This window comes from Acipenser ruthenus, chromosome 3 (genome assembly GCF_902713425.1).
Source record: "Acipenser ruthenus chromosome 3, fAciRut3.2 maternal haplotype, whole genome shotgun sequence".
NCBI lineage: Eukaryota > Metazoa > Chordata > Actinopteri > Acipenseriformes > Acipenseridae > Acipenser > Acipenser ruthenus.
The window spans coordinates 205,534-228,429 of NC_081191.1; the positions used below are offsets into that span (position 1 = coordinate 205,534).

Consider the following 22,896-nt stretch of genomic DNA (forward strand, 5'->3'; position numbering starts at 1 on the left):
ATCCAGGGCAATTCAATAATATAGCAGATAACAGTGTCAGTGATAGTTAAATCAGGATATGATTAAATACAAAATACTACAGATTAAACACTTGGCAGATTACAGTACTCTGAAGTACAGGATTAAATGTAGTAAAATAGGGGGCAGATAAGAGCAAGTAAAGTGCATTTAAGGAAGGGTGATAAGTGTCCCAGGAGAAAAACAGAGGAGTTCTACAGGTGCTGTCTGAAGAGGTAGGGGAGCGTAGAGGAGGTAGAGCCAGTCTTCTAGTGTAGGCGGAGCGGAGAGGTCGAGTGGGGGTGTAGGGAGAGATGAGGGTCTGGAGGTAGCTGGGTGCAGTCTGGTCAAGGCATCTGTAGGCTAGTACAAGAGTCTTGAACTGGATGCGAGCGGTGATCTGGAGCCATTGGAGTGAGCGGAGTAGTGGAGTTGCGTGGGAGAAGTGAGGCAGAGAGAACACCAGGCGGGCAGCAGAGTTCTGGATGAGCTGGAGCGGACGGGTGGCGGACGCAGGGAGGCCAGCCAGGAGGGAGTTGCAGTAGTCTAGGCGGGAGAGTACCAAGGCCTGGACCAGGAGCTGGGTGGCGTAGTTGGTGAGGAAGGGTCGGATTCTTCGGATGTTGCTCAGGAAGAATTGGCAAGTGCGTGCCAGAGTGGAGATGTGCTGGGAATAAGAGAGGCAGGGGTCCAGGGTGACTCCGAGGTTCTTAGCAGAGGAAGAGGGAGGAAGCGGAGGAAGAGGGATAGAGTGTGGTAGATTCCAGAGGAACAGAGACATTTGTGTTCCATAGTAGCCTCACGTTTGGAAGCACCAATGCAATTAAAATGTGTACTTACAATTTTCAGGCTAAACAGGTCATAGCAAACGATGCATTTGCATGATTATAAGTTTCAGGGTCACGCTTTATTTTAAGGGCCGTTTTATTAGTTTAATAAATTTTACTAATAATTAACTGTTAACAAACATTGTTAATTGTTAGCGTTAGGGTTAATAAAAACCTGATTTAATTTGCTAAACATTACAACAGTAACAATTTGAACCGATTTCAAGCATATGATCGACTGGGTATTGATCATCCATAGGGCTCTGGTGTTTGATTGATCCTCCATATGGCTCTGGTTTTTGATTGATCCTCCATAGGGCTTTGGTGTTTGATTGATCCTCCATAGGGCTCTGGTGTTTGCAGTTTTAGCTGGCCTATTATATATTGTTAACTAACAGTTAACAGCAAATAAATAATGTACATTAACATGTTTATTAGCTGTTTGTTAACAGTTAATAAATAAAAAAGGCCCTTAAAATAAAGTGTGACCAGTTTCAGATAATAAATGTGACTCTTGATTGCTCTGAAGAGTTTAGTGAATGTCTGTATGCTGCTGTATATATGTGAAGCATGTGAAAATGGGTCAGACTGAGGTACATAGGACTTAACAGCCTTAAAAACAGCTTGCTTTGATTTGTAGTGCCAGAGGTAAACCTGCAATCCACAAATGCATGACAGGTGACAGACAGGGCAAGTTGTGCATTTTGTTCCGCTCCCTCTCTTAATACAAGAGATCGTGGTATTCCGTTCCCTCCAGCAGCCTAAATGTGTTTGTCAGGAAGAAATACCTGATTGGTTTGGTGTTGCTAGGCGAGTAAATGCCTGCTGGAAGCTGTGCAGGGTAAAGCACTAGAAGGGCGGGTCCAGTTGTTTCTTTTATTATTTTTTTTTACTGTAAAACCAGCTTACTTTCTCTCACAGCGAGCGGGTGTGCGGTGTGTGTGTGTGTGTGTGTGTGTGTGTGTGTGTGCGTGTGTGCGTGTGTGTGTGCGCTCTTTAGTCACAGAGTGGACTGATTCCATGTGCCCTGGCACTTCACAAGCACATTGCTCACTTCTTTATTCTCTCTCTCTCTCTCTCTCTCTCTCTTGTACTCATTCCCCTGCATTTTATTTCCATGCTGTTGCTTCCTGGGCTGCAGTGAAGGAAGGAGGAGCTGTGAGAACACGGTGGAGAGCTCACTGTCACAGCATTCTTGCTTAGCCATTGCCTGCTCACTTCTCAGCAAGGCTGACAAGAGTTTAGTTTTTTTTACAGTTTGTAAATATTTATTTTTACAAAGACTTACAGAGGAAAAGGAGAGAGAAAAGCAAACAGGAAGAGAGTTCTGAACAGAAAGGACCTGGCAGCAGACACTGCCACTGAAGTTTTTTGAAGAGAAGTTACTTTTTCTTTTGTTTTTCCTTTGAAGCAGATTCTTTTTGATTTATATATTTTTTTCTTCGTACATTTTTGGACGCACATTGAAAGAAGATGGTGGCTGGAATGTTAATGCCATTGGAGAAGTTGCGGGCCATTTATGAGCTGCTGTTTCGGGATGGGGTGCTGGTGACCAAGAAGGACAAACGCCCGCAGAGCCTTCACCCAGAGGTCCCGGAGCTCACCAATCTGCAGGTGATCAGAGCGATGGGCTCCCTCAAATCCAGAGGCTACGTGCGTGAGACCTTCGCCTGGAGGCACTTCTACTGGTACCTCACCAACGAGGGCATCGTCTACCTGCGGGATTACCTGCGTCTGCCGCCCGAGATCATTCCATCGTCTCTGCAGAGGGTGCGCCGGCCTGCCTCCACCCTGAATGTGGCCCGAAGGACAGCGCGGGTCCAGATTATAGAAGGCCCCACTTCTTATGCTCCAAAACCGTCATGCAGAGCTGAAGCGGAGGGTCTGGATTCACTTATGGATCGACAGGGGTACCGGAGGAAAAAGGTGGCTATGGAGGAAGAGGAGAGTAAGACCCAGGTATCTGCAGTGAGAGCTTCTCAGCCACCCCGCGAGCTCCACACCTCTAAACCAGCATCTGCTGCTGAAGGATCAGCCTCCTTCATGGATCGACAGAGTAGTCACAAGGAGAAGGTGGTGGTGGTACAGGAAACGTTTCAAATCAAGAACGTTTCTGCAGGGACAGGATCACAGAAGGCCCCCAAGACCCACACCTCTAAACCAGCAGAATGGGGAGCAGAGGACCAGGTTTCTCTCATGGATAATCAGGGAGACCGTAAGGAGGTGACAGTGATACAGGAAAGGATCACAGTTCACAGTTCTGCAGGAGCAATCACCAAAAAGGCCTCAGCAGTGAGTGTATCCCAGGAGGCCCCCAAGCTGCAAGTCAATAAACAACCCTCGAGAACCAGCACCAAAGCACCGGCCCTTGTCTCAGATCATCAGGAGACACTCAAGAAAGAGGTGAAAGTGCTAGAAGAAGAGAATAAAGTTCAAAAGAGCTTAGTGAAATATTCCCGGGACACCCCTAAACCATGCTTGGGAGACGGTGTCTGGGATCGTCAGGAGCCTCTTAAGAAGGAGGTGAAGGAAGCTGAGAAAAAAATGAAAGTGCAGACGGGTTGTTTAAAACATTCTCCACCACCTCCAGGGCCAGCCACCCCCAAATCATCTTCTGGAGCAGGTGCTGAGAGCCCAGCCTCTATGTTGGAAGGTCAGGAGCCATCTATAAAGGATGTGAAGGTAGAGGAGGAAAATATTAAAATACAGAAAAGCTCAGTGAAAGCTTTTCAGCCACTCCCCAAGCTGGGCTCCTCTAAATCAGCAAGCACTGAGGCCCCAGCCCCAACCTTGGATCAGGAGCCACTGAAGGAGGTGAAGATAGCAGAGGAAAAGATTACAGTGGAGAAGAGCTCAGTGAAAGGTTGCCAGCCCAAACCAGTCACCCCAAAGCCATCTTCAGGAGCTCAGGGCCAGGACTTCATATTGATTCAGAATGATGTGACGGTGGTGGAGGAGAGCATTCTGATTCAGAATGTTACAATATTGAAGAACAAAGAGCTCTTTACAAAGACTGAAACCCAGGAGACCACTGAACTATACACTCCTAAGCCCAACTCAGAGGCTCCGTCTGGCTCTACAGAGGATCAGTGGTCTTGTGAGGAAAAGATTCAGGTCCAAAAGGTCTCAGCAGTGAGTGAAACCCAACAGGCCCCTGAACCATCAGGCCCCTCTAAACCATCACTGGGAGCTGAACAGACTGCCTCTAAACCATCACTGGGAGCTGGACAGACTGCCTCTAAACCATCACTGGGAGCTGAACAGACTGCCTCTAAACCATCACTGGGAGCTGATTCTAAGGTCCCGGGCTCCATCTCGCATCACCAGGAACAGGACCTGATGGGAATGGAGGAAGTACAAGAGAACACTGCAGTGGGAGGATCTGATATGAACCCAGAGCCTATCACTGTGGAAGGTTTGTAAAGCTGTTTTTCTCCTCACTGGCTGTGGTATCTTTGCTGTTGTTAGGTTTGTGTTTGTGCTTGTGTGTGTATGTTACTTCCTAGCCAGGCAGCATTTTAGTCTATGAGTTTATAGTCTCAACATGCCTAAAAAGGGGGCTTATTTGACAGATGTTTCTAAAAGTTTACTTATGTTTCTAGGTTGTTTCCTTTGTGTAGTTTAAGACACGTCCATTTCATTTTACATACAGTAATACAGAGTTACACTCAATGCATCATCCCAGAGAACACGTATCCAGTCTGGACTCCCAGAAGATGTGCTGCTGCTGCTGCTTTTCTATTTGAGCTGGCAAATTAAAAAGAGAACAGTCATTACTGGAATCAGAGAGTCAGCAAAATCCATTCAGGAAACTTACTGTCAGTGGGATGCTTCAGCCAGCAAAGTCATTTATTGCCAACTCCCTACTGGGTCTTAGAGCCAGAATACTCACTGCAGGAATGTCTGTACCAGGAACTTCAGAGACAATGCATAGTATTACAGATAGATCAGGACTGAATCCCAGTATGAAGAAAATGCTCCCACTCTGGGAACTAGGAAGTCCAGGAATCTGATAAAGAAAGCAAATTCAGTGTACTGGGATCTCAGATCTGGAGATGAGTGTTTTTCTTGATGTCAAATACTGTATAAAAAAAGAATTAAAAAAAACAGTTGTTTTTACTTGTATTGCAAAAAGATTGAAATGATGTTCATATATTATATATATATATATATATATATAGATAGATAGATAGATATACATGAACATCATTTTAGATCTTTTTATTTAACATCATGTAATCAAAGAAACTACAAAAAGATATTGCAAAAGTCTACTGGAAGCCATAATAGTAGTGCAGTATTTCATGTTATATTTCAAATGTCCCATTTTTCAATTTTTGTCAGTTTTTCATTAAGTATATGGAAAACTACAAAGCAGTATGCAACAGTTTTCATTTGACTTTAAGCTAAATGATTTAATTCTATAGATGCAAAGCGTTTGGCTAGAGCTGTACGATGTACTGTTTTTGTGTAGAGACTCAATGTCATGGACTGTGTTTAAGTTATAAAGGAGTGTATGTCAGAAGTACAACAGCATGTTTCTAAATGTATAAACCGGTCCTAGACAGTTTCACAACTAGGTAGTGTTGAGTGAGGCCTGCTGGGGTAATACACAATGTGGCTGATATAAGACTGGAACCCTAGGTGCCCTGTGCTTAGCCATGATCATTAGGGGTGTGTATATAAGACTGGAACCCTAGGTGCCCTGTGCTTAGCCATGATCATTAGGGGTGTGTATATAAGACTGGAACCCTAGGTGCCCTGTGCTTAGCCATGATCATTAGGGGTGTGTATATAAGACTGGAACCCTAGGTACCCTGTGCTTAGCCATGATCATTAGGGGCGTGTATATAAGACAGGAACCCTAGGTGCCCTGTGCTTAGCCATGATCATTAGGGATGTGTATATAAGACAGGAACCCTAGGTGCCCTGTGCTTAGCCATGATCATTAGGGGTGTGTATATAAGACTGGAACCCTAGGTGCCCTGTGCTTAGCCATGATCATTAGGGGTGTGTATATAAGACTGGAACCCTAGGTGCCCTGTGCTTAGCCATGATCATTAGGGGCGTGTATATAAGACTGGAACCCTAGGTGCCCTGTGCTTAGCCATGATCATTAGGGGTGTGTATATAAGACTGGAACCCTAGGTGCCCTGTGCTTAGCCATGATCATTAGGGGTGTGTATATAAGACTGGAACCCTAGGTGCCCTGTGCTTAGCCATGATCATTAGGGGTGTGTATATAAGACTGGAAGCCTAGGTGCCCTGTGCTTAGCCATGATCATTAGGGGTGTGTATATAAGACTGGAACCCTAGGTACCCTGTGCTTAGCCATGATCATTAGGGGTGTGTATATAAGACTGGAACCCTAGGTACCCTGTGCTTAGCCATGATCATTAGGGGTGTGTATATAAGACTGGAACCCTAGGTGCCCTGTGCTTAGCCATGATCATTAGGGGTGTGTATATAAGACTGGAACCCTAGGTACCCTGTGCTTAGCCATGATCATTAGGGGCGTGTATATAAGACTGGAACCCTAGGTGCCCTGTGCTTAGCCATGATCATTAGGGGTGTGTATATAAGACTGGAACCCTAGGTGCCCTGTGCTTAGCCATGATCATTAGGGGTGTGTATATAAGACTGGAACCCTAGGTGCCCTGTGCTTAGCCATGATCATTAGGGATGTGTATATAAGACTGGAACCCTAGGTGCCCTGTGCTTAGCCATGATCATTAGGGGTGTGTATATAAGACTGGAAGCCTAGGTGCCCTGTGCTTAGCCATGATCATTAGGGGTGTGTATATAAGACTGGAACCCTAGGTGCCCTGTGCTTAGCCATGATCATTAGGGGTGTGTATATAAGACTGGAACCCTAGGTGCCCTGTGCTTAGCCATGATCATTAGGGGCGTGTATATAAGACTGGAACCCTAGGTGCCCTGTGCTTAGCCATGATCATTAGGGGCATGTATATAAGACTGGAACCCTAGGTGCCCTGTGCTTAGCCATGATCATTAGGGGTGTGTATATAAGACTGGAACCCTAGGTGCCCTGTGCTTAGCCATGATCATTAGGGGTGTGTATATAAGACTGGAACCCTAGGTGCCCTGTGCTTAGCCATGATCATTAGGGATGTGTATATAAGACTGGAACCCTAGGTGCCCTGTGCTTAGCCATGATCATTAGGGATGTGTATATAAGACTGGAACCCTAGGTGCCCTGTGCTTAGCCATGATCATTAGGGGTGTGTATATAAGACTGGAAGCCTAGGTGCCCTGTGCTTAGCCATGATCATTAGGGGTGTGTATATAAGACAGGAACCCTAGGTGCCCTGTGCTTAGCCATGATCATTAGGGGTGTGTATATAAGACTGGAACCCTAGGTGCCCTGTGCTTAGCCATGATCATTAGGGGTGTGTATATAAGACTGGAACCCTAGGTGCCCTGTGCTTAGCCATGATCATTAGGGGTGTGTATATAAGACTGGAACCCTAGGTGCCCTGTGCTTAGCCATGATCATTAGGGATGTGTATATAAGACTGGAACCCTAGGTGCCCTGTGCTTAGCCATGATCATTAGGGATGTGTATATAAGACTGGAACCCTAGGTGCCCTGTGCTTAGCCATGATCATTAGGGGTGTGTATATAAGACTGGAACCCTAGGTACCCTGTGCTTAGCCATGATCATTAGGGGTGTGTATATAAGACTGGAACCCTAGGTGCCCTGTGCTTAGCCATGATCATTAGGGGTGTGTATATAAGACTGGAACCCTAGGTGCCCTGTGCTTAGCCATGATCATTAGGGGCGTGTATATAAGACTGGAACCCTAGGTGCCCTGTGCTTAGCCATGATCATTAGGGGTGTGTATATAAGACTGGAACCCTAGGTGCCCTGTGCTTAGCCATGATCATTAGGGGCGTGTATATAAGACTGGAACCCTAGGTGCCCTGTGCTTAGCCATGATCATTAGGGGTGTGTATATAAGACTGGAACCCTAGGTGCCCTGTGCTTAGCCATGATCATTAGGGGTGTGTATATAAGACTGGAACCCTAGGTGCCCTGTGCTTAGCCATGATCATTAGGGATGTGTATATAAGACTGGAACCCTAGGTGCCCTGTGCTTAGCCATGATCATTAGGGATGTGTATATAAGACTGGAACCCTAGGTGCCCTGTGCTTAGCCATGATCATTAGGGGTGTGTATATAAGACTGGAAGCCTAGGTGCCCTGTGCTTAGCCATGATCATTAGGGGTGTGTATATAAGACAGGAACCCTAGGTGCCCTGTGCTTAGCCATGATCATTAGGGGTGTGTATATAAGACTGGAACCCTAGGTGCCCTGTGCTTAGCCATGATCATTAGGGGTGTGTATATAAGACTGGAACCCTAGGTGCCCTGTGCTTAGCCATGATCATTAGGGGTGTGTATATAAGACTGGAACCCTAGGTGCCCTGTGCTTAGCCATGATCATTAGGGATGTGTATATAAGACTGGAACCCTAGGTGCCCTGTGCTTAGCCATGATCATTAGGGATGTGTATATAAGACTGGAACCCTAGGTGCCCTGTGCTTAGCCATGATCATTAGGGGTGTGTATATAAGACTGGAACCCTAGGTACCCTGTGCTTAGCCATGATCATTAGGGGTGTGTATATAAGACTGGAACCCTAGGTGCCCTGTGCTTAGCCATGATCATTAGGGGTGTGTATATAAGACTGGAACCCTAGGTGCCCTGTGCTTAGCCATGATCATTAGGGGCGTGTATATAAGACTGGAACCCTAGGTGCCCTGTGCTTAGCCATGATCATTAGGGGTGTGTATATAAGACTGGAACCCTAGGTACCCTGTGCTTAGCCATGATCATTAGGGGTGTGTATATAAGACTGGAACCCTAGGTGCCCTGTGCTTAGCCATGATCATTAGGGGTGTGTATATAAGACTGGAACCCTAGGTGCCCTGTGCTTAGCCATGATCATTAGGGGTGTGTATATAAGACTGGAACCCTAGGTACCCTGTGCTTAGCCATGATCATTAGGGGTGTGTATATAAGACTGGAACCCTAGGTACCCTGTGCTTAGCCATGATCATTAGGGGTGTGTATATAAGACTGGAACCCTAGGTGCCCTGTGCTTAGCCATGATCATTAGGGGTGTGTATATAAGACTGGAACCCTAGGTGCCCTGTGCTTAGCCATGATCATTAGGGGTGTGTATATAAGACTGGAACCCTAGGTGCCCTGTGCTTAGCCATGATCATTAGGGGTGTGTATATAAGACTGGAACCCTAGGTGCCCTGTGCTTAGCCATGATCATTAGGGGCGTGTATATAAGACTGGAACCCTAGGTGCCCTGTGCTTAGCCATGATCATTAGGGGTGTGTATATAAGACTGGAACCCTAGGTGCCCTGTGCTTAGCCATGATCATTAGGGGCGTGTATATAAGACTGGAACCCTAGGTGCCCTGTGCTTAGCCATGATCATTAGGGGTGTGTATATAAGACTGGAACCCTAGGTACCCTGTGCTTAGCCATGATCATTAGGGGTGTGTATATAAGACTGGAACCCTAGGTGCCCTGTGCTTAGCCATGATCATTAGGGGTGTGTATATAAGACTGGAACCCTAGGTGCCCTGTGCTTAGCCATGATCATTAGGGGCGTGTATATAAGACTGGAACCCTAGGTACCCTGTGCTTAGCCATGATCATTAGGGGTGTGTATGTAAGACTGGAACCCTAGGTGCCCTGTGCTTAGCCATGATCATTAGGGGTGTGTATATAAGACTGGAACCCTAGGTGCCCTGTGCTTAGCCATGATCATTAGGGGTGTGTATATAAGACTGGAACCCTAGGTGCCCTGTGCTTAGCCATGATCATTAGGGATGTGTATATAAGACTGGAACCCTAGGTGCCCTGTGCTTAGCCATGATCATTAGGGGTGTGTATATAAGACTGGAACCCTAGGTGCCCTGTGCTTAGCCATGATCATTAGGGGTGTGTATATAAGACTGGAACCCTAGGTGCCCTGTGCTTAGCCATGATCATTAGGGGTGTGTATATAAGACTGGAACCCTAGGTGCCCTGTGCTTAGCCATGATCATTAGGGGTGTGTATATAAGACTGGAACCCTAGGTGCCCTGTGCTTAGCCATGATCATTAGGGGTGTGTATATAAGACTGGAACCCTAGGTGCCCTGTGCTTAGCCATGATCATTAGGGGCGTGTATATAAGACTGGAACCCTAGGTGCCCTGTGCTTAGCCATGATCATTAGGGGTGTGTATATAAGACTGGAACCCTAGGTGCCCTGTGCTTAGCCATGATCATTAGGGGCGTGTATATAAGACTGGAACCCTAGGTGCCCTGTGCTTAGCCATGATCATTAGGGGTGTGTATATAAGACTGGAACCCTAGGTACCCTGTGCTTAGCCATGATCATTAGGGGTGTGTATATAAGACTGGAACCCTAGGTGCCCTGTGCTTAGCCATGATCATTAGGGGTGTGTATATAAGACTGGAACCCTAGGTGCCCTGTGCTTAGCCATGATCATTAGGGGCGTGTATATAAGACTGGAACCCTAGGTACCCTGTGCTTAGCCATGATCATTAGGGGTGTGTATATAAGACTGGAACCCTAGGTGCCCTGTGCTTAGCCATGATCATTAGGGGTGTGTATATAAGACTGGAACCCTAGGTGCCCTGTGCTTAGCCATGATCATTAGGGGTGTGTATATAAGACTGGAACCCTAGGTGCCCTGTGCTTAGCCATGATCATTAGGGATGTGTATATAAGACTGGAACCCTAGGTGCCCTGTGCTTAGCCATGATCATTAGGGGTGTGTATATAAGACTGGAACCCTAGGTGCCCTGTGCTTAGCCATGATCATTAGGGGTGTGTATATAAGACTGGAACCCTAGGTGCCCTGTGCTTAGCCATGATCATTAGGGGTGTGTATATAAGACTGGAACCCTAGGTGCCCTGTGCTTAGCCATGATCATTAGGGATGTGTATATAAGACTGGAACCCTAGGTGCCCTGTGCTTAGCCATGATCTTTAGGGACGCGTATATAAGACTGGAACCCTAGGTGCCCTGTGCTTAGCCATGATCATTAGGGGTGTGTATATAAGACTGGAACCCTAGGTGCCCTGTGCTTAGCCATGATCATTAGGGGTGTGTATATAAGACTGGAACCCTAGGTGCCCTGTGCTTAGCCATGATCATTAGGGGTGTGTATATAAGACTGGAACCCTAGGTGCCCTGTGCTTAGCCATGATCTTTAGGGACGCGTATATAAGACTGGAACCCTAGGTGCCCTGTGCTTAGCCATGATCATTAGGGGTGTGTATATAAGACTGGAACCCTAGGTGCCCTGTGCTTAGCCATGATCATTAGGGGTGTGTATATAAGACTGGAACCCTAGGTGCCCTGTGCTTAGCCATGATCATTAGGGGTGTGTATATAAGACTGGAACCCTAGGTGCCCTGTGCTTAGCCATGATCTTTAGGGACGCGTATATAAGACTGGAACCCTAGGTGCCCTGTGCTTAGCCATGATCATTAGGGACGCGTATATAAGACTGGAACCCTAGGTGCCCTGTGCTTAGCCATGATCATTAGGGGTGTGTATATAAGACTGGAACCCTAGGTGCCCTGTGCTTAGCCATGATCATTAGGGGTGTGTATATAAGACTGGAACCCTAGGTGCCCTGTGCTTAGCCATGATCATTAGGGGTGTGTATATAAGACTGGAACCCTAGGTGCCCTGTGCTTAGCCATGATCATTAGGGATGTGTATATAAGACTGGAACCCTAGGTGCCCTGTGCTTAGCCATGATCATTAGGGGTGTGTATATAAGACTGGAACCCTAGGTGCCCTGTGCTTAGCCATGATCATTAGGGACGCGTATATAAGACTGGAACCCTAGGTGCCCTGTGCTTAGCCATGATCATTAGGGGTGTGTATATAAGACTGGAACCCTAGGTGCCCTGTGCTTAGCCATGATCATTAGGGGTGTGTATATAAGACTGGAACCCTAGGTGCCCTGTGCTTAGCCATGATCATTAGGGGTGTGTATATAAGACTGGAACCCTAGGTGCCCTGTGCTTAGCCATGATCATTAGGGGTGTGTATATAAGACTGGAACCCTAGGTGCCCTGTGCTTAGCCATGATCATTAGGGGCGTGTATATAAGACTGGAAGCCTAGGTGCCCTGTGCTTAGCCATGATCATTAGGGACGCGTATATAAGACTGGAACCCTAGGTGCCCTGTGCTTAGCCATGATCATTAGGGGTGTGTATATAAGACTGGAACCCTAGGTGCCCTGTGCTTAGCCATGATCATTAGGGGTGTGTATATAAGACTGGAACCCTAGGTGCCCTGTGCTTAGCCATGATCATTAGGGACGCGTATATAAGACTGGAACCCTAGGTGCCCTGTGCTTAGCCATGATCATTAGGGGTGTGTATATAAGACTGGAACCCTAGGTGCCCTGTGCTTAGCCATGATCATTAGGGACGCGTATATAAGACTGGAACCCTAGGTGCCCTGTGCTTAGCCATGATCATTAGGGACGCGTATATACTGTTGGGTTTCATTGGTGCCCTGTGCTTAGCCATGATCATTAGGGACGCGTATATACTGTTGGGTTTCATTGGTGCCCCTCTAACTAGAATTGTGGCCTGAACGTGTTTTTGTGTGAGCTGTGTGTGTTTTATATGCATTCTTTTTTGTGTGTATTGATGCAGGTGGTTTTAACAGAATATCCCGCCCTTCAGTTAAAACACAAATAATGCTCATACACCTGTTTGCTATGCAAATCATCTGACCTAAAAACCGCTCTCAAACCAAACAATGAAACCACAATGGGAATGCTTTATAATAAATAAATACAAAAGCCATCTTCCTAGAGTGGCTGTAGTATAATGTACTGTTGGCCACTGTCTGGTACCATTATGTTTTGCCTCTCTTGGAGGTAAATTCAATAAATAAAGCAGACAGCTGGTTCTTCATGGAAGCACATGGGCCCTGTGGGTCACTCTCCTTGTAATAACACCCCACCTGGGGCTTGTAATTATTTCATTATCCAGTGAGTGCATTCAGCTACACCAGGACTCCAGCCTCAGTGTGACTTTTTTAATGTTACTGAGTAGGCCATATGCACAGATGTATTGCTATTATTTGTAATAGTAGCCGTAGTCATAATCGCAGTAGTAGTTGCTGTCTTCTTCTTAAAAAATGCATTTTAATTGTTATTGTTAGCAGTATTTGTAATGAATGCTGTTCAAGTCTTGTCTGCTAGTGAGAGTCCTGTTGCTGTTCAAGTCTTGTCTGCTAGTGAGAGTCATGTTCTTATCAGTTACAGTCAAGCCTGAGGTCACTTGCTTTCCTCAGACAGTAAAACCCAGAACATGTGAATTACTTCAGTGGCCACAGAAATGTTAGTTTAACCAATAATAGTTTAGAATTTTAGTTGGCTAAAGTGAATCAGATCTTAGTAGGTTCATTGGCAAGGCAGCGTATGGTATCAGCCATGAAAAGGACAGCCCTTCGATACTAGTTTGAGTTCATAATTACATCAAAACAGAAGTCAAGTGCTTTACATTACCTTGTTTACTTTTGGCAATGTAGTTATACAATGGCAGTTACCAGCGGCTACTTTGCTTACCAAGGATATTTCGTTCATGAAATGGCCACTCTTAACTACTCTTTGAAGATAAGATGTATGCACTGTTCTTCATCAATACATGAGTAAAAGCAGTTACTGAGTAATATAATCTAGAAGTCCAGTGCAGTACTAGTAAAAGCAGTTAGGAATGATTATATGTAATTTATTCTGCTCAGCATACTACTGATAATCCCCTCCTGTGCTGTGCAGCAGGCTAGCTAGTATTGTTGTAGATCATGCAATCACAATGACAGGAATCTGCTGTTTATAGGTTCCAAGTCTACAGCTGATTAACCCAGTTTAAAATCAAACACACACTGAAACCCACAGATATTCAGTACAGTAATAAAGAAGCAGTTAGTCAATAAGAAGTAAGAAAAAGATCTGTAAAAAGTGGGAAAGATCACGAGTTCTTTGATTTATGTTTTTATTGCAGCTGCTTTTTGAGGAGGCACAGGGGAACATACAGGGTCACACATCATGCGTGTTACTAAAGAGCAGGGCAGCACTAATCCAATCTGTTTTCTTGTCACTGATCTGCTTAGGGAATTCAGTGGTGCCACCTACTGGGTGAGTAACCCATTCCTTTACCCAGCCTGCACACTAATGCATTTACTGTACTGTACTTCGCACATCAACTTTTATCTTTTTATGAGTTCTTTGGATTTCTTCCACTGCACATATACAAGTATTCGATGGGGACATCGTTCACTGGAAGCAACGACTGTCCAGTTAAGGACAATGACGGGGGAGCTGTCGCCGATGGGAGGAAAAGGGACAATGACCGTCCACGCGGTGTGGATTGCCCCAGTCCAGGATGCATGCATTCTTGGGCTGGATTTCCTCCGTCGCATTGGCGGTCAACTCAACCTCTGGGAGGGGGTGCTGCGAATCCTGGCCGAGCCGTTCATTACCCTGGCCAGTTTAGAAACACCACCACTGTCTCCGAAGGTTCCTCAGAAACACGGGCCACCGTCTGTGCGTCATCCTGCAGCCAAGCAAAGCCAGCTGGACCACACCCCTGTGTCCCCCAACCGGAGGAAGAGGAAACCGCAGTCTGGTGACAGAATTGCGAGGGAATTTGCCCAGTGCAACAGAGCCAACTGCGGGAGCTGTTGCTGAGGTACCGCCACAGTTTTGCCACGAAGGCTGAGGAGGTCGGCTGAACCCACCTTGTCAGCACATGATCGACACGGGGGATGCAGTGACGATAAAGATGCGGCCCCGCCGGGTGCAGCTGGCTCACCAGCCTGAGGCGGATAAAATCTTGCAAGGAATGCTGGAGGCGGGACTAGTGGAGTCTTCTGAGAGCCCCTGGACGGCCCCGGTAGTCATGGTGCCTAAACAGAACAGAGAGTGGAGGTTCTGCGTTGACTACCACCGCTTGAACGGGGTGACTTGGAAGGATTCGTACCCTCTTCCCCGCTTAGATGAATCCCTGGACCTGGTGGCCGGGTCATCATGGTTCTTGTCTCTGGACTTAAGAAGTGGCTACTGGTAGGTAGCTCTTGCCCCTGAAGCCTGGCCCAAGACAGCCTTTTTTGACTGGGCAGGGCCTGTGGCAGTTCCAGGTGACGCCGTTTGGGCTCTGCAATGCTCCAGCCATGTTTGAGTGGTTGATGGAGCGAGCCCTAGCCGGTATCCCCAGATGGAGCTGCCTGGTCTACCTGGATGACCTGCTGGTACATAGACTCAGCTTCGAAGAAGCCCTCGCACCCCTCCAACAGGTGCAGCAATGCCTGGAGGCAGCGGGACTGAAGGTCAACTCGGATAAGTGTTCCTTCCTCGGACACCGGGTTGGGGGGTCAAGGCATCCGCACGGAACCCGACAAGACCAGCGCCTTGTGGGAATGGCCCACTCCTGCCAACCAGCGACAGGTAAGGGCGTTTCTGGGGTTGGCCTCATATTACCTTCGATTCGTGGCCAACTTTGCAGACAAGGCAGCCCCCCTGAACCGTCCCCTGAGGAATGGCGAGGTGTTTCTGTGGGGCCCCGACTGGGTTAAAGGAGACCTTGACTTGCACCCCGGTGCTTTCCCCACCCGATCCCGGGTTGCCATTCTTGCTGGACACTAACGCAAGCAACCTGGCGATTGGGGCGGTCCTCTCCCAACAGGGACCGGAGGGGGAGCGGGTGCTGGCCTACTACAGTCGGGGCCTAAGTAAACCAGAGACACGGTACTGCGTCACTCGTCGGGAGCTGCTGGCCATGGTGACAGGGGTGCACCAGTTCCGCCATTCGCACAGACTGTGCGGAGTAAGGCTGTGACCACTGCCAGAGGAAGGAGGACCTGGAGCAGGAGCTGCGAGCGGAGCAGCATGGAGGGGATCTGGAACCCTCGGAGCAGCCCCCCGGACCCGGTGGCACCACCCCGCTGGTTGCGTGCAGGCAGTTGACCACCACCGAAGCAGCGGAGTGGCGACAGCTGCAGGAGCGGGAACCCGACCTCCTCCCTGTCCTGAAGTGGGTGGAGCAGCAGCAGCATCCATCCTGGGAAGCCATTGCCTGGCTGTCTCCGGTTGTGAAGGGACTCTGGGCACAGTGGTCCCGTTTGGCCATGCGGGAGGGTGGTGGACGCACTGCTGGAGGGCTTTGTCAGCCGGTTTGAGGTTCCCCTGGAGCTCCACTCTGACAAGGGCCGGAATTTTGAGTCCCGAGTCATGGCGGAGTTGTGCAGCCGGCACTGCCTCCCCTGGTATTCAGATCTCACTCCCTTTTATAGGGTTGCTGGATACCAGGGTTGGACTGAAAGAAGGAGAACAGAACAAAGAAAATGAGAGAAAGAGAGAAAGAGCTCAATAGATAAAGAGCTAGAGAGAAAAAGAGCTAAACAGAAGAAAAAGTCGACTAGTAGAAGAGTGAGCTGTGGCTGACGGCAGTTTTGTTAAGCAATAATTGAAGCTAAAACAAATCCAAAAGTTTAGCCTTGAAACCTTGCCTTGCGTCCTTCTTGACACAGCCACATATATATATATATATATATATATATATATATATATATATATATATATATATACTGTATATATATATATATATATATATATATATATATATATATATACTGTATATATACTGTATATATATATATATATATATATATATATATATATATATATATATATATATATATATATATATAATTGCTATTAAAATATGATTGACTTTACTATAGTGTTCTCTTGCAGCTTGACGTGGGTCCAATAATTAATATTTTTCATTCAAATTGGCTTATCGGTCTGTGGCCTATTTGCCGTTTTCTGGCCATTGCTGGCACTACAAAGGACCTATATCTTACATAGGCTTGCAGCTCTTGGTCCTACAGTGGTTATTGATACAAGAACAAATACTGACAAACATACAACATATCCCAGGGTTTTTTTTTGTTTGTCCCCCCCATCCCTCAATGCTGTGGTATAGTGCATTTTAATCAACAGTAATGTAGCCCTTAACTGTACAATTTAAAGGCAGACATGTGTCAAAGTCAGTGGTAGCCGTGGATACTGAAATGCTACTTGCCCAATAAAGATGTATTTTAGTAGACCAACTGTCCCCTGGTCTCACGTAACCCTTTGCGTTGATCTCCAAGGTATGTAGCACAAAGCCATAGCGTGGGAGAGGCACGTATTGCAATAGGCCCGACACAGCATGTGACAGTTCCAAGTAAATTATACTAGTACTGTACTAGACACACTTATAACAAAACAACACAATCCTTCTGAAATACCAAGGTCCCTATTTTAACTCTATGTGACAGACTAAAGAATGGATCTAATTTCTGCTTCTTATTAGCCTATTTCAGCAAGGTTAAAAAAAGGTACTTTACTGTACTTGAAATGGCATGGCTCTTGCATAACGACCAGATTGTTTCCAATGGAAAAACCGTGACCTCCTCTTTTTTTTTTTAAATAGCACCGCTGCGCTGCAGTGATTGGAGCTTTGTAGCGGAAAATACTCGGCTCGGCTTTCTAATGAAACTTAGTCGTTGCGTTTTTAAAAGCAGCCTTGTTTCTCATTTTACGACATAGGAATGTTTTCAGGAAACCGTGCGTGATTGGCAAACGTTGTTTCTTTCCTCTAATTAACTGTGTTCAAGGAAAAGCGTTTGTCAGAGTGAAGGGAGTGCACTCGAGTTCTTAATCCCCGCTACTCACACACCCACACTTGGTTCTATCGTGCCGGGTAGCGTCTGGCTGGAAGCTTGGCTCCAATCAGTTATACACAATATCCATTTTCTGTTGTTGCTCAGCCAGTCCAGGGTAGGGTCTGATTTGACGTATATATGTAGGTGAGCAAGTTGTAACCTGGTCCCTACCCCCCTGCCCTGTACACGCACACACACACATTTCGTACGCAAAGGGAAAAAAAACATGACTTGTGTTTGAGGAACTGTACAGAGAGACGTATATATTGTAGCGCGTATTTTTCTTTTCTTTGGCACTATTGCCTTTTCTTTTTCTTATTTTTTTCGTATAACTGAAGTATCACAAGAGATGGATCATGATGATGGTAGATCGTTCATGGAAGATTTGATTCAGCAGGGTCAAGGTAGGATATTCACAGTAATCTGTCTCGAATGTTAACTGTTTGAAGACGGTCCTCCTGTTAGTTTCGTTTTTCATCCAGAGGGTCTTTGATTGATTCTTTCTTGGAAATTTGTTGGTGCACGAGTTGGTGGAATAACACAGCAGTAAAAAAAAAAAACACCGCTAGCCTGTGTCGAAATGTCATGTGGACCCTGCGTTTTAATAAACGTTATAATGTTGGTCATCGTTTTTACTGTGAATCTGTTGTTTTGAGATATATAGACGGACACTGCAGAGGAATTGTTGCTGTACTGCTTTACCTGTGTCGGTTCGTGCAGCACTAACTATAGCACTGACCTTACTAAATGGGCATGCAAATGTTAATATTTTACATGACTTTGTTGTAACCCCCACTGTAATAGGCTTGTCTGTGTCAGAGTAGGCATACAACATTTACGCTGCGGTAATATTGCAAGTGATGGATGGATTTACTTTTTTTTATACACATCAAAACTACTAAATATTTGAATGTATGTCATTTTTGTGACGGTCCTCTATTACAAAAGGTAGTTTGTTTAAAAAGAAAAACACAGTGTTATCAAACACACTGTGTAGTATATGCATGTTTATACAAACACTAAACTGGTACAAACCGTAGGACTATACAATTAGTTTAGAAAACTTCTTAGAAAATAAAGAAGCAACAGTAAAAAAAACTAAAAAATATACCAATACATGTCTGTCTATTATTATTATTATTATTATTATTATTATTATTATTATTATTATTATTATTATTATTATTGTTATTTCTGGTGTTTGTTCTTTTAAAACAAGCTTTTAAACGCACTGGTGGTTTAGTATGATGCACTGGGTGTTAACCTTGTGAAAAGGTTCTGCTCTGAGTTAGTAAGAATGCATCTGAAGTGTGAGAGGCTTTGGATGCTACTATCAAAACTGAGAAAGCTACAACCAAACCAAATGAGAAAGGTATGTAGATTCATCAGAGATGTGTTAAATGAGAAAGGTATGTAGATTCATCAGAGATGTGTTAAATGAGAAAGGTGTGTAGATTCATCAGAGATGTGTTATTAATGGAAGCTGCAGGGCAGAGTTGAACTGAGCCATTGAACTGAGCCAGCATTATTTCACACTCTTTTTAAAGAGTGTGAAACAAGTGTGAGGGAGAAAGAAAGAAAGAAAGAAAGAAAGAAAGAAAGAAAGTTCATTATTATCACAATCACAAGATAATTATACCCACATCCCACACACTGGTCAGGTGTCCCACATTATAAATAAGAGGACAGTCTCCCACTCTCTTTCAATTCTCAGTAATGGGAACTGAAGATGGGATGCAGCTTCTGAAGGAGGTCTTAAAATAATTCAGTTAATAGCCTGGCATCCAAATCAGAGTGCATTTAGATTTCAGTGTAATTATAACCCACAGAATCCATCCATCGTGGTAATCCTGATTTACACAACTCACAGGATCCAATGCAGCCCTTCACAGTCCAATCTTGTACTAAGACTCTGTAAGCTGCCTTGGATAAAGGTGTCTGCTAAATAAACAAATAATAATAATAATAATAATAATAATAATAATAATTAACAGTAATTCATCTGGTGGTTCCAGCAGAGAAAGTAAGCCCTTGGCACAGCTGGCAACCAACTCGTGCTTCTGGTCTCCTCTCTGTTTTTTCATTAGTACTTTCATTGGGCCTCAAAACCCTTGTTAATAAACTCTTCATACAATATGGAGAGACCAAGGGATCAAGTGTTACAGGGCAGTAGAGGGTTACAATACAAGATTAATATTTAATTACAGTATAGTTTACAGTAAGTGCAATAATACTTCTAGAATACAATGTGAACTAGGATGCAACAAGTTATATGTACCATGACTAGGGATGTGATTTTGTCACGGCGGTAAGGGAACCCATGTATTTTGACATTTGTTTCCACTCGGTGTGAAAATAGGAAAGGAGCCGTTCGCATCGTTTTGAATTGGTTTCAGTGCAAAGTTAAAGCAGTTAGCAAACGTCAGATAAAGAAGAATACTTACACAGAACTGTAAAAAAGAGACGAAATGAAGCTCTAAGCAACTAGCAGAGCAATACCCCAAACAATTTCATGACAGCAGAAGGAGCGGCTTAATGAGAAACAAACTTCAAATGAACCGGAGCCTTTCATGCAGAAAATATACCTCTGCAGACACTTGATAATACAAAGCCTGAAGGGAGGGCGGTTTCCAGTTGTGCAGAAGCATGACCCTGATTTGCAGCTTCTGCAGTCGTTCCTCTGCGGTGCTTAACCTGTCAACAGTGTGGCTGCAGAATGATTCTTCTAAACATATTCCTGTTATGGGTGTTTAAAAAGTACTGTTAAAAAATGATTTATGTTTACTTTTGACTAGAAGCGAGTGTTAAAAGAAAATACATTAAGTACATGTTTACTTTGCACGAATAATTAAATATTAGAGTGTGAACAAATATATTTAAGTTCAAATCTTTCTGTGAAATTGTCTATTTTTAGCTGTGACTGTGCTGTGATTTGTACATATTTTTGCCGTGACAAAATCACATCCCTAACAATGACATATTAGCAGTGCAATAGTGCAAGGATAGCGCATCAGATGAGGATCCAGTGACGAGGTGCTGAGGTCAGGCGAGTCCAGTGCAGAGCAAGAGGAGGGGTAGATCAGGAGGAGGGGTAGATCAGGAGGGGTAGATCAAGAGGAGGGGTAGATCAAGAGAAGGGGTAGATCAAGAGGGGTAGATCAGAAGGAGGGGGAGATCAAGATGAGGGGTAGATCAGGAGGAGGGGTAGATCAAGAGGGGGGTAGATCAGAAGGAGGGGTAGATCAGGAGGAGGGGTAGATCAGGAGGAGGGGTAGACCAGGAGGGGTAGATCAGGATGAGGGGTAGATCAGGAGGAGGGGTAGATCAGGAGGAAGGGTAAATCAAGATGAGGGGTAGATCAGGAGGAGTGGTAGATCAGGAGGAGGGGTAGATCCAGAGATCTGTTTTTTCAAGCATGTCAACAGTGAGCCAAGCTTTTCCTTTGCTTGAATGTATCTCGTCTCATCATTCCCAATTACATCTGCAGATTGCACTCAGACTTTTATGAGGCTTTTAACACCACATCAGGCAGCTCTGATTAATTGAGCGACTGACATTTTGTTTGTGCTCCTCTGCTGGCTTTTTAAAGACTACAAGGCTGTTGTTTTAAACTCCACAGGGGATACCCACATACATGAAAAATGATCTCCAAGCCTGAATGCCATTGTAACCACACAGTAACTTTGACATAGTTAAATAGCAGAGTCTGGAGATGAAAAGCAAGGGGGGATTACTAATATAAATAAATATAGATAAACAAAAATAAATAGAAAAAATAAATAATGAGATTATTTATTAGAAATGATGTGTGTATTATTTCTTTATAATAACTGGAGAGCAGCAGAGCGGAACCCCAGCGCGAGCTGTCAGACTGAAAGGAATTCCACAACAAGCAACACAGAACTGTAGAACTCTGGCAGGAAGAAATACTTACCACAGAGTATCAGAAATGCTGCATGGGGTAGTGTGTGGTAGTGTGCATTAGAGAGAAGAAATGCAACCAAGCATCAGAGAGACAGTGTGCATTAGAGAGAAGAAATGCAAAAAGGCACGAGAGAGACAGTGTGCATTAGAGAGAAGAAATGCAACCAGGCACGAGAGAGACAGTGTGCATTAGAGAGAAGAAATGCAACCAGGCATGAGAGAGACAGTGTGCATTAGAGAGAAGAAATGCAACCAGGCATGAGAGAGACAGTGTGCATTAGAGAGAAGAAATGCAACCAGGCATGAGAGAGACAGTGTGCATTAGAGAGAAGAAATGCAACCAGGCAAGAGAGAGACAGTGTGCATTAGAGAGAAGAAATGCAACCAGGCAAGAGAGAGACAGTGTGCATTAGAGAGAAGAAATGCAACCAGGCATCAGAGAGACAGTGTGCATTAGAGAGAAGAAATGCAACCAGGCATGAGAGAGACAGTGTGCATTAGAGAGAAGAAATGCAACCAGGCATGAGAGAGACAGTGTGCATTAGAGAGAAGAAATGCAACCAGGCATGAGAGAGACAGTGTGCATTAGAGAGAAGAAATGCCCTCTGCCAGTCCAGTAGGAGAGGAGTTAGGGACTCATAGTGTTGGAAGCCAATAGGAAATGATGTCAAGCAGACAGCTGTTTGGGCTAATGCCTTCATTTGTGGCATGTTTTGTAACACTAATGAACATGACTCCAGTTCATATAGTTTTTAAGTCCAGATAATATGTCCTGTTGCTGTTTTCATTATATATGCTACTGTTAGGTGACATTATCCGCAGACACAGAGTGAACTTCCATTGCTGTGCTGATGATACCCAGCTATATTTGTCCCTAAAGCCAAGAATTTCTTCTGCCTGGGTGTTATTAACTACTTGCCTTACAGACATCAAGCATTGGATGTCACAGAATTTTCTAATGTTGAATTCAGATAAAACAGAGGTTATGCTAGTGGGCTCACAGAACCAACTAAAAGGAGATGTGGAATTACATGAGCTCGACCCTTGCAGTCTCTCATCAAAACTTAAACTAGAAATTAAGTTTGGGGGTCATCTTTGATCCTCTCATTTGAGACTCATATTAGGGAAATTACTAAAGTATCTTTTTACCATTTGAGAAATATAGCCAAACTTAGACCAATTATTTCCGTATCTGATGCCGAGAGACTAATGCATGCCTGTGTTTCATCTAGAATTGATTATTGTAATGCACTTTTTCTGGTGTCCCAAAACGTGTGGTATCCCGCTTGCAGCTTGTTCAGAATACCTCCGCTAGAATTCTGACTAAAACCAGGAAAAGTGAACATTAC

At 45.0% G+C, this 22,896-nt stretch overlaps 1 protein-coding gene across 5 annotated transcripts in view; it reads left to right on the top strand.

The window, feature by feature from the left end:
• Positions 1 to 22,896, top strand: part of LOC117435816 (plectin-like) — a 168,707-nt gene that overhangs the window by 34,458 nt on the left and 111,353 nt on the right. For 2 of the 5 annotated variants that reach the window (XM_059009982.1, XM_059009977.1), the window contains exon 1: positions 1,837 to 4,239. The exons of 1 other annotated variant lie outside the window; for it this stretch is intronic. In XM_059009982.1, coding sequence (XP_058865965.1) covers positions 2,298 to 4,239 — 1,942 coding nt within the window. In that variant the 5' untranslated portion in view covers positions 1,837 to 2,297. Of the gene's footprint in view, positions 1 to 1,836; positions 4,240 to 17,447; positions 18,028 to 22,896 lie in introns of those variants that run through there. 2 more of the 5 variants (XM_059010015.1, XM_059010007.1) reach the window with 2 other exon arrangements.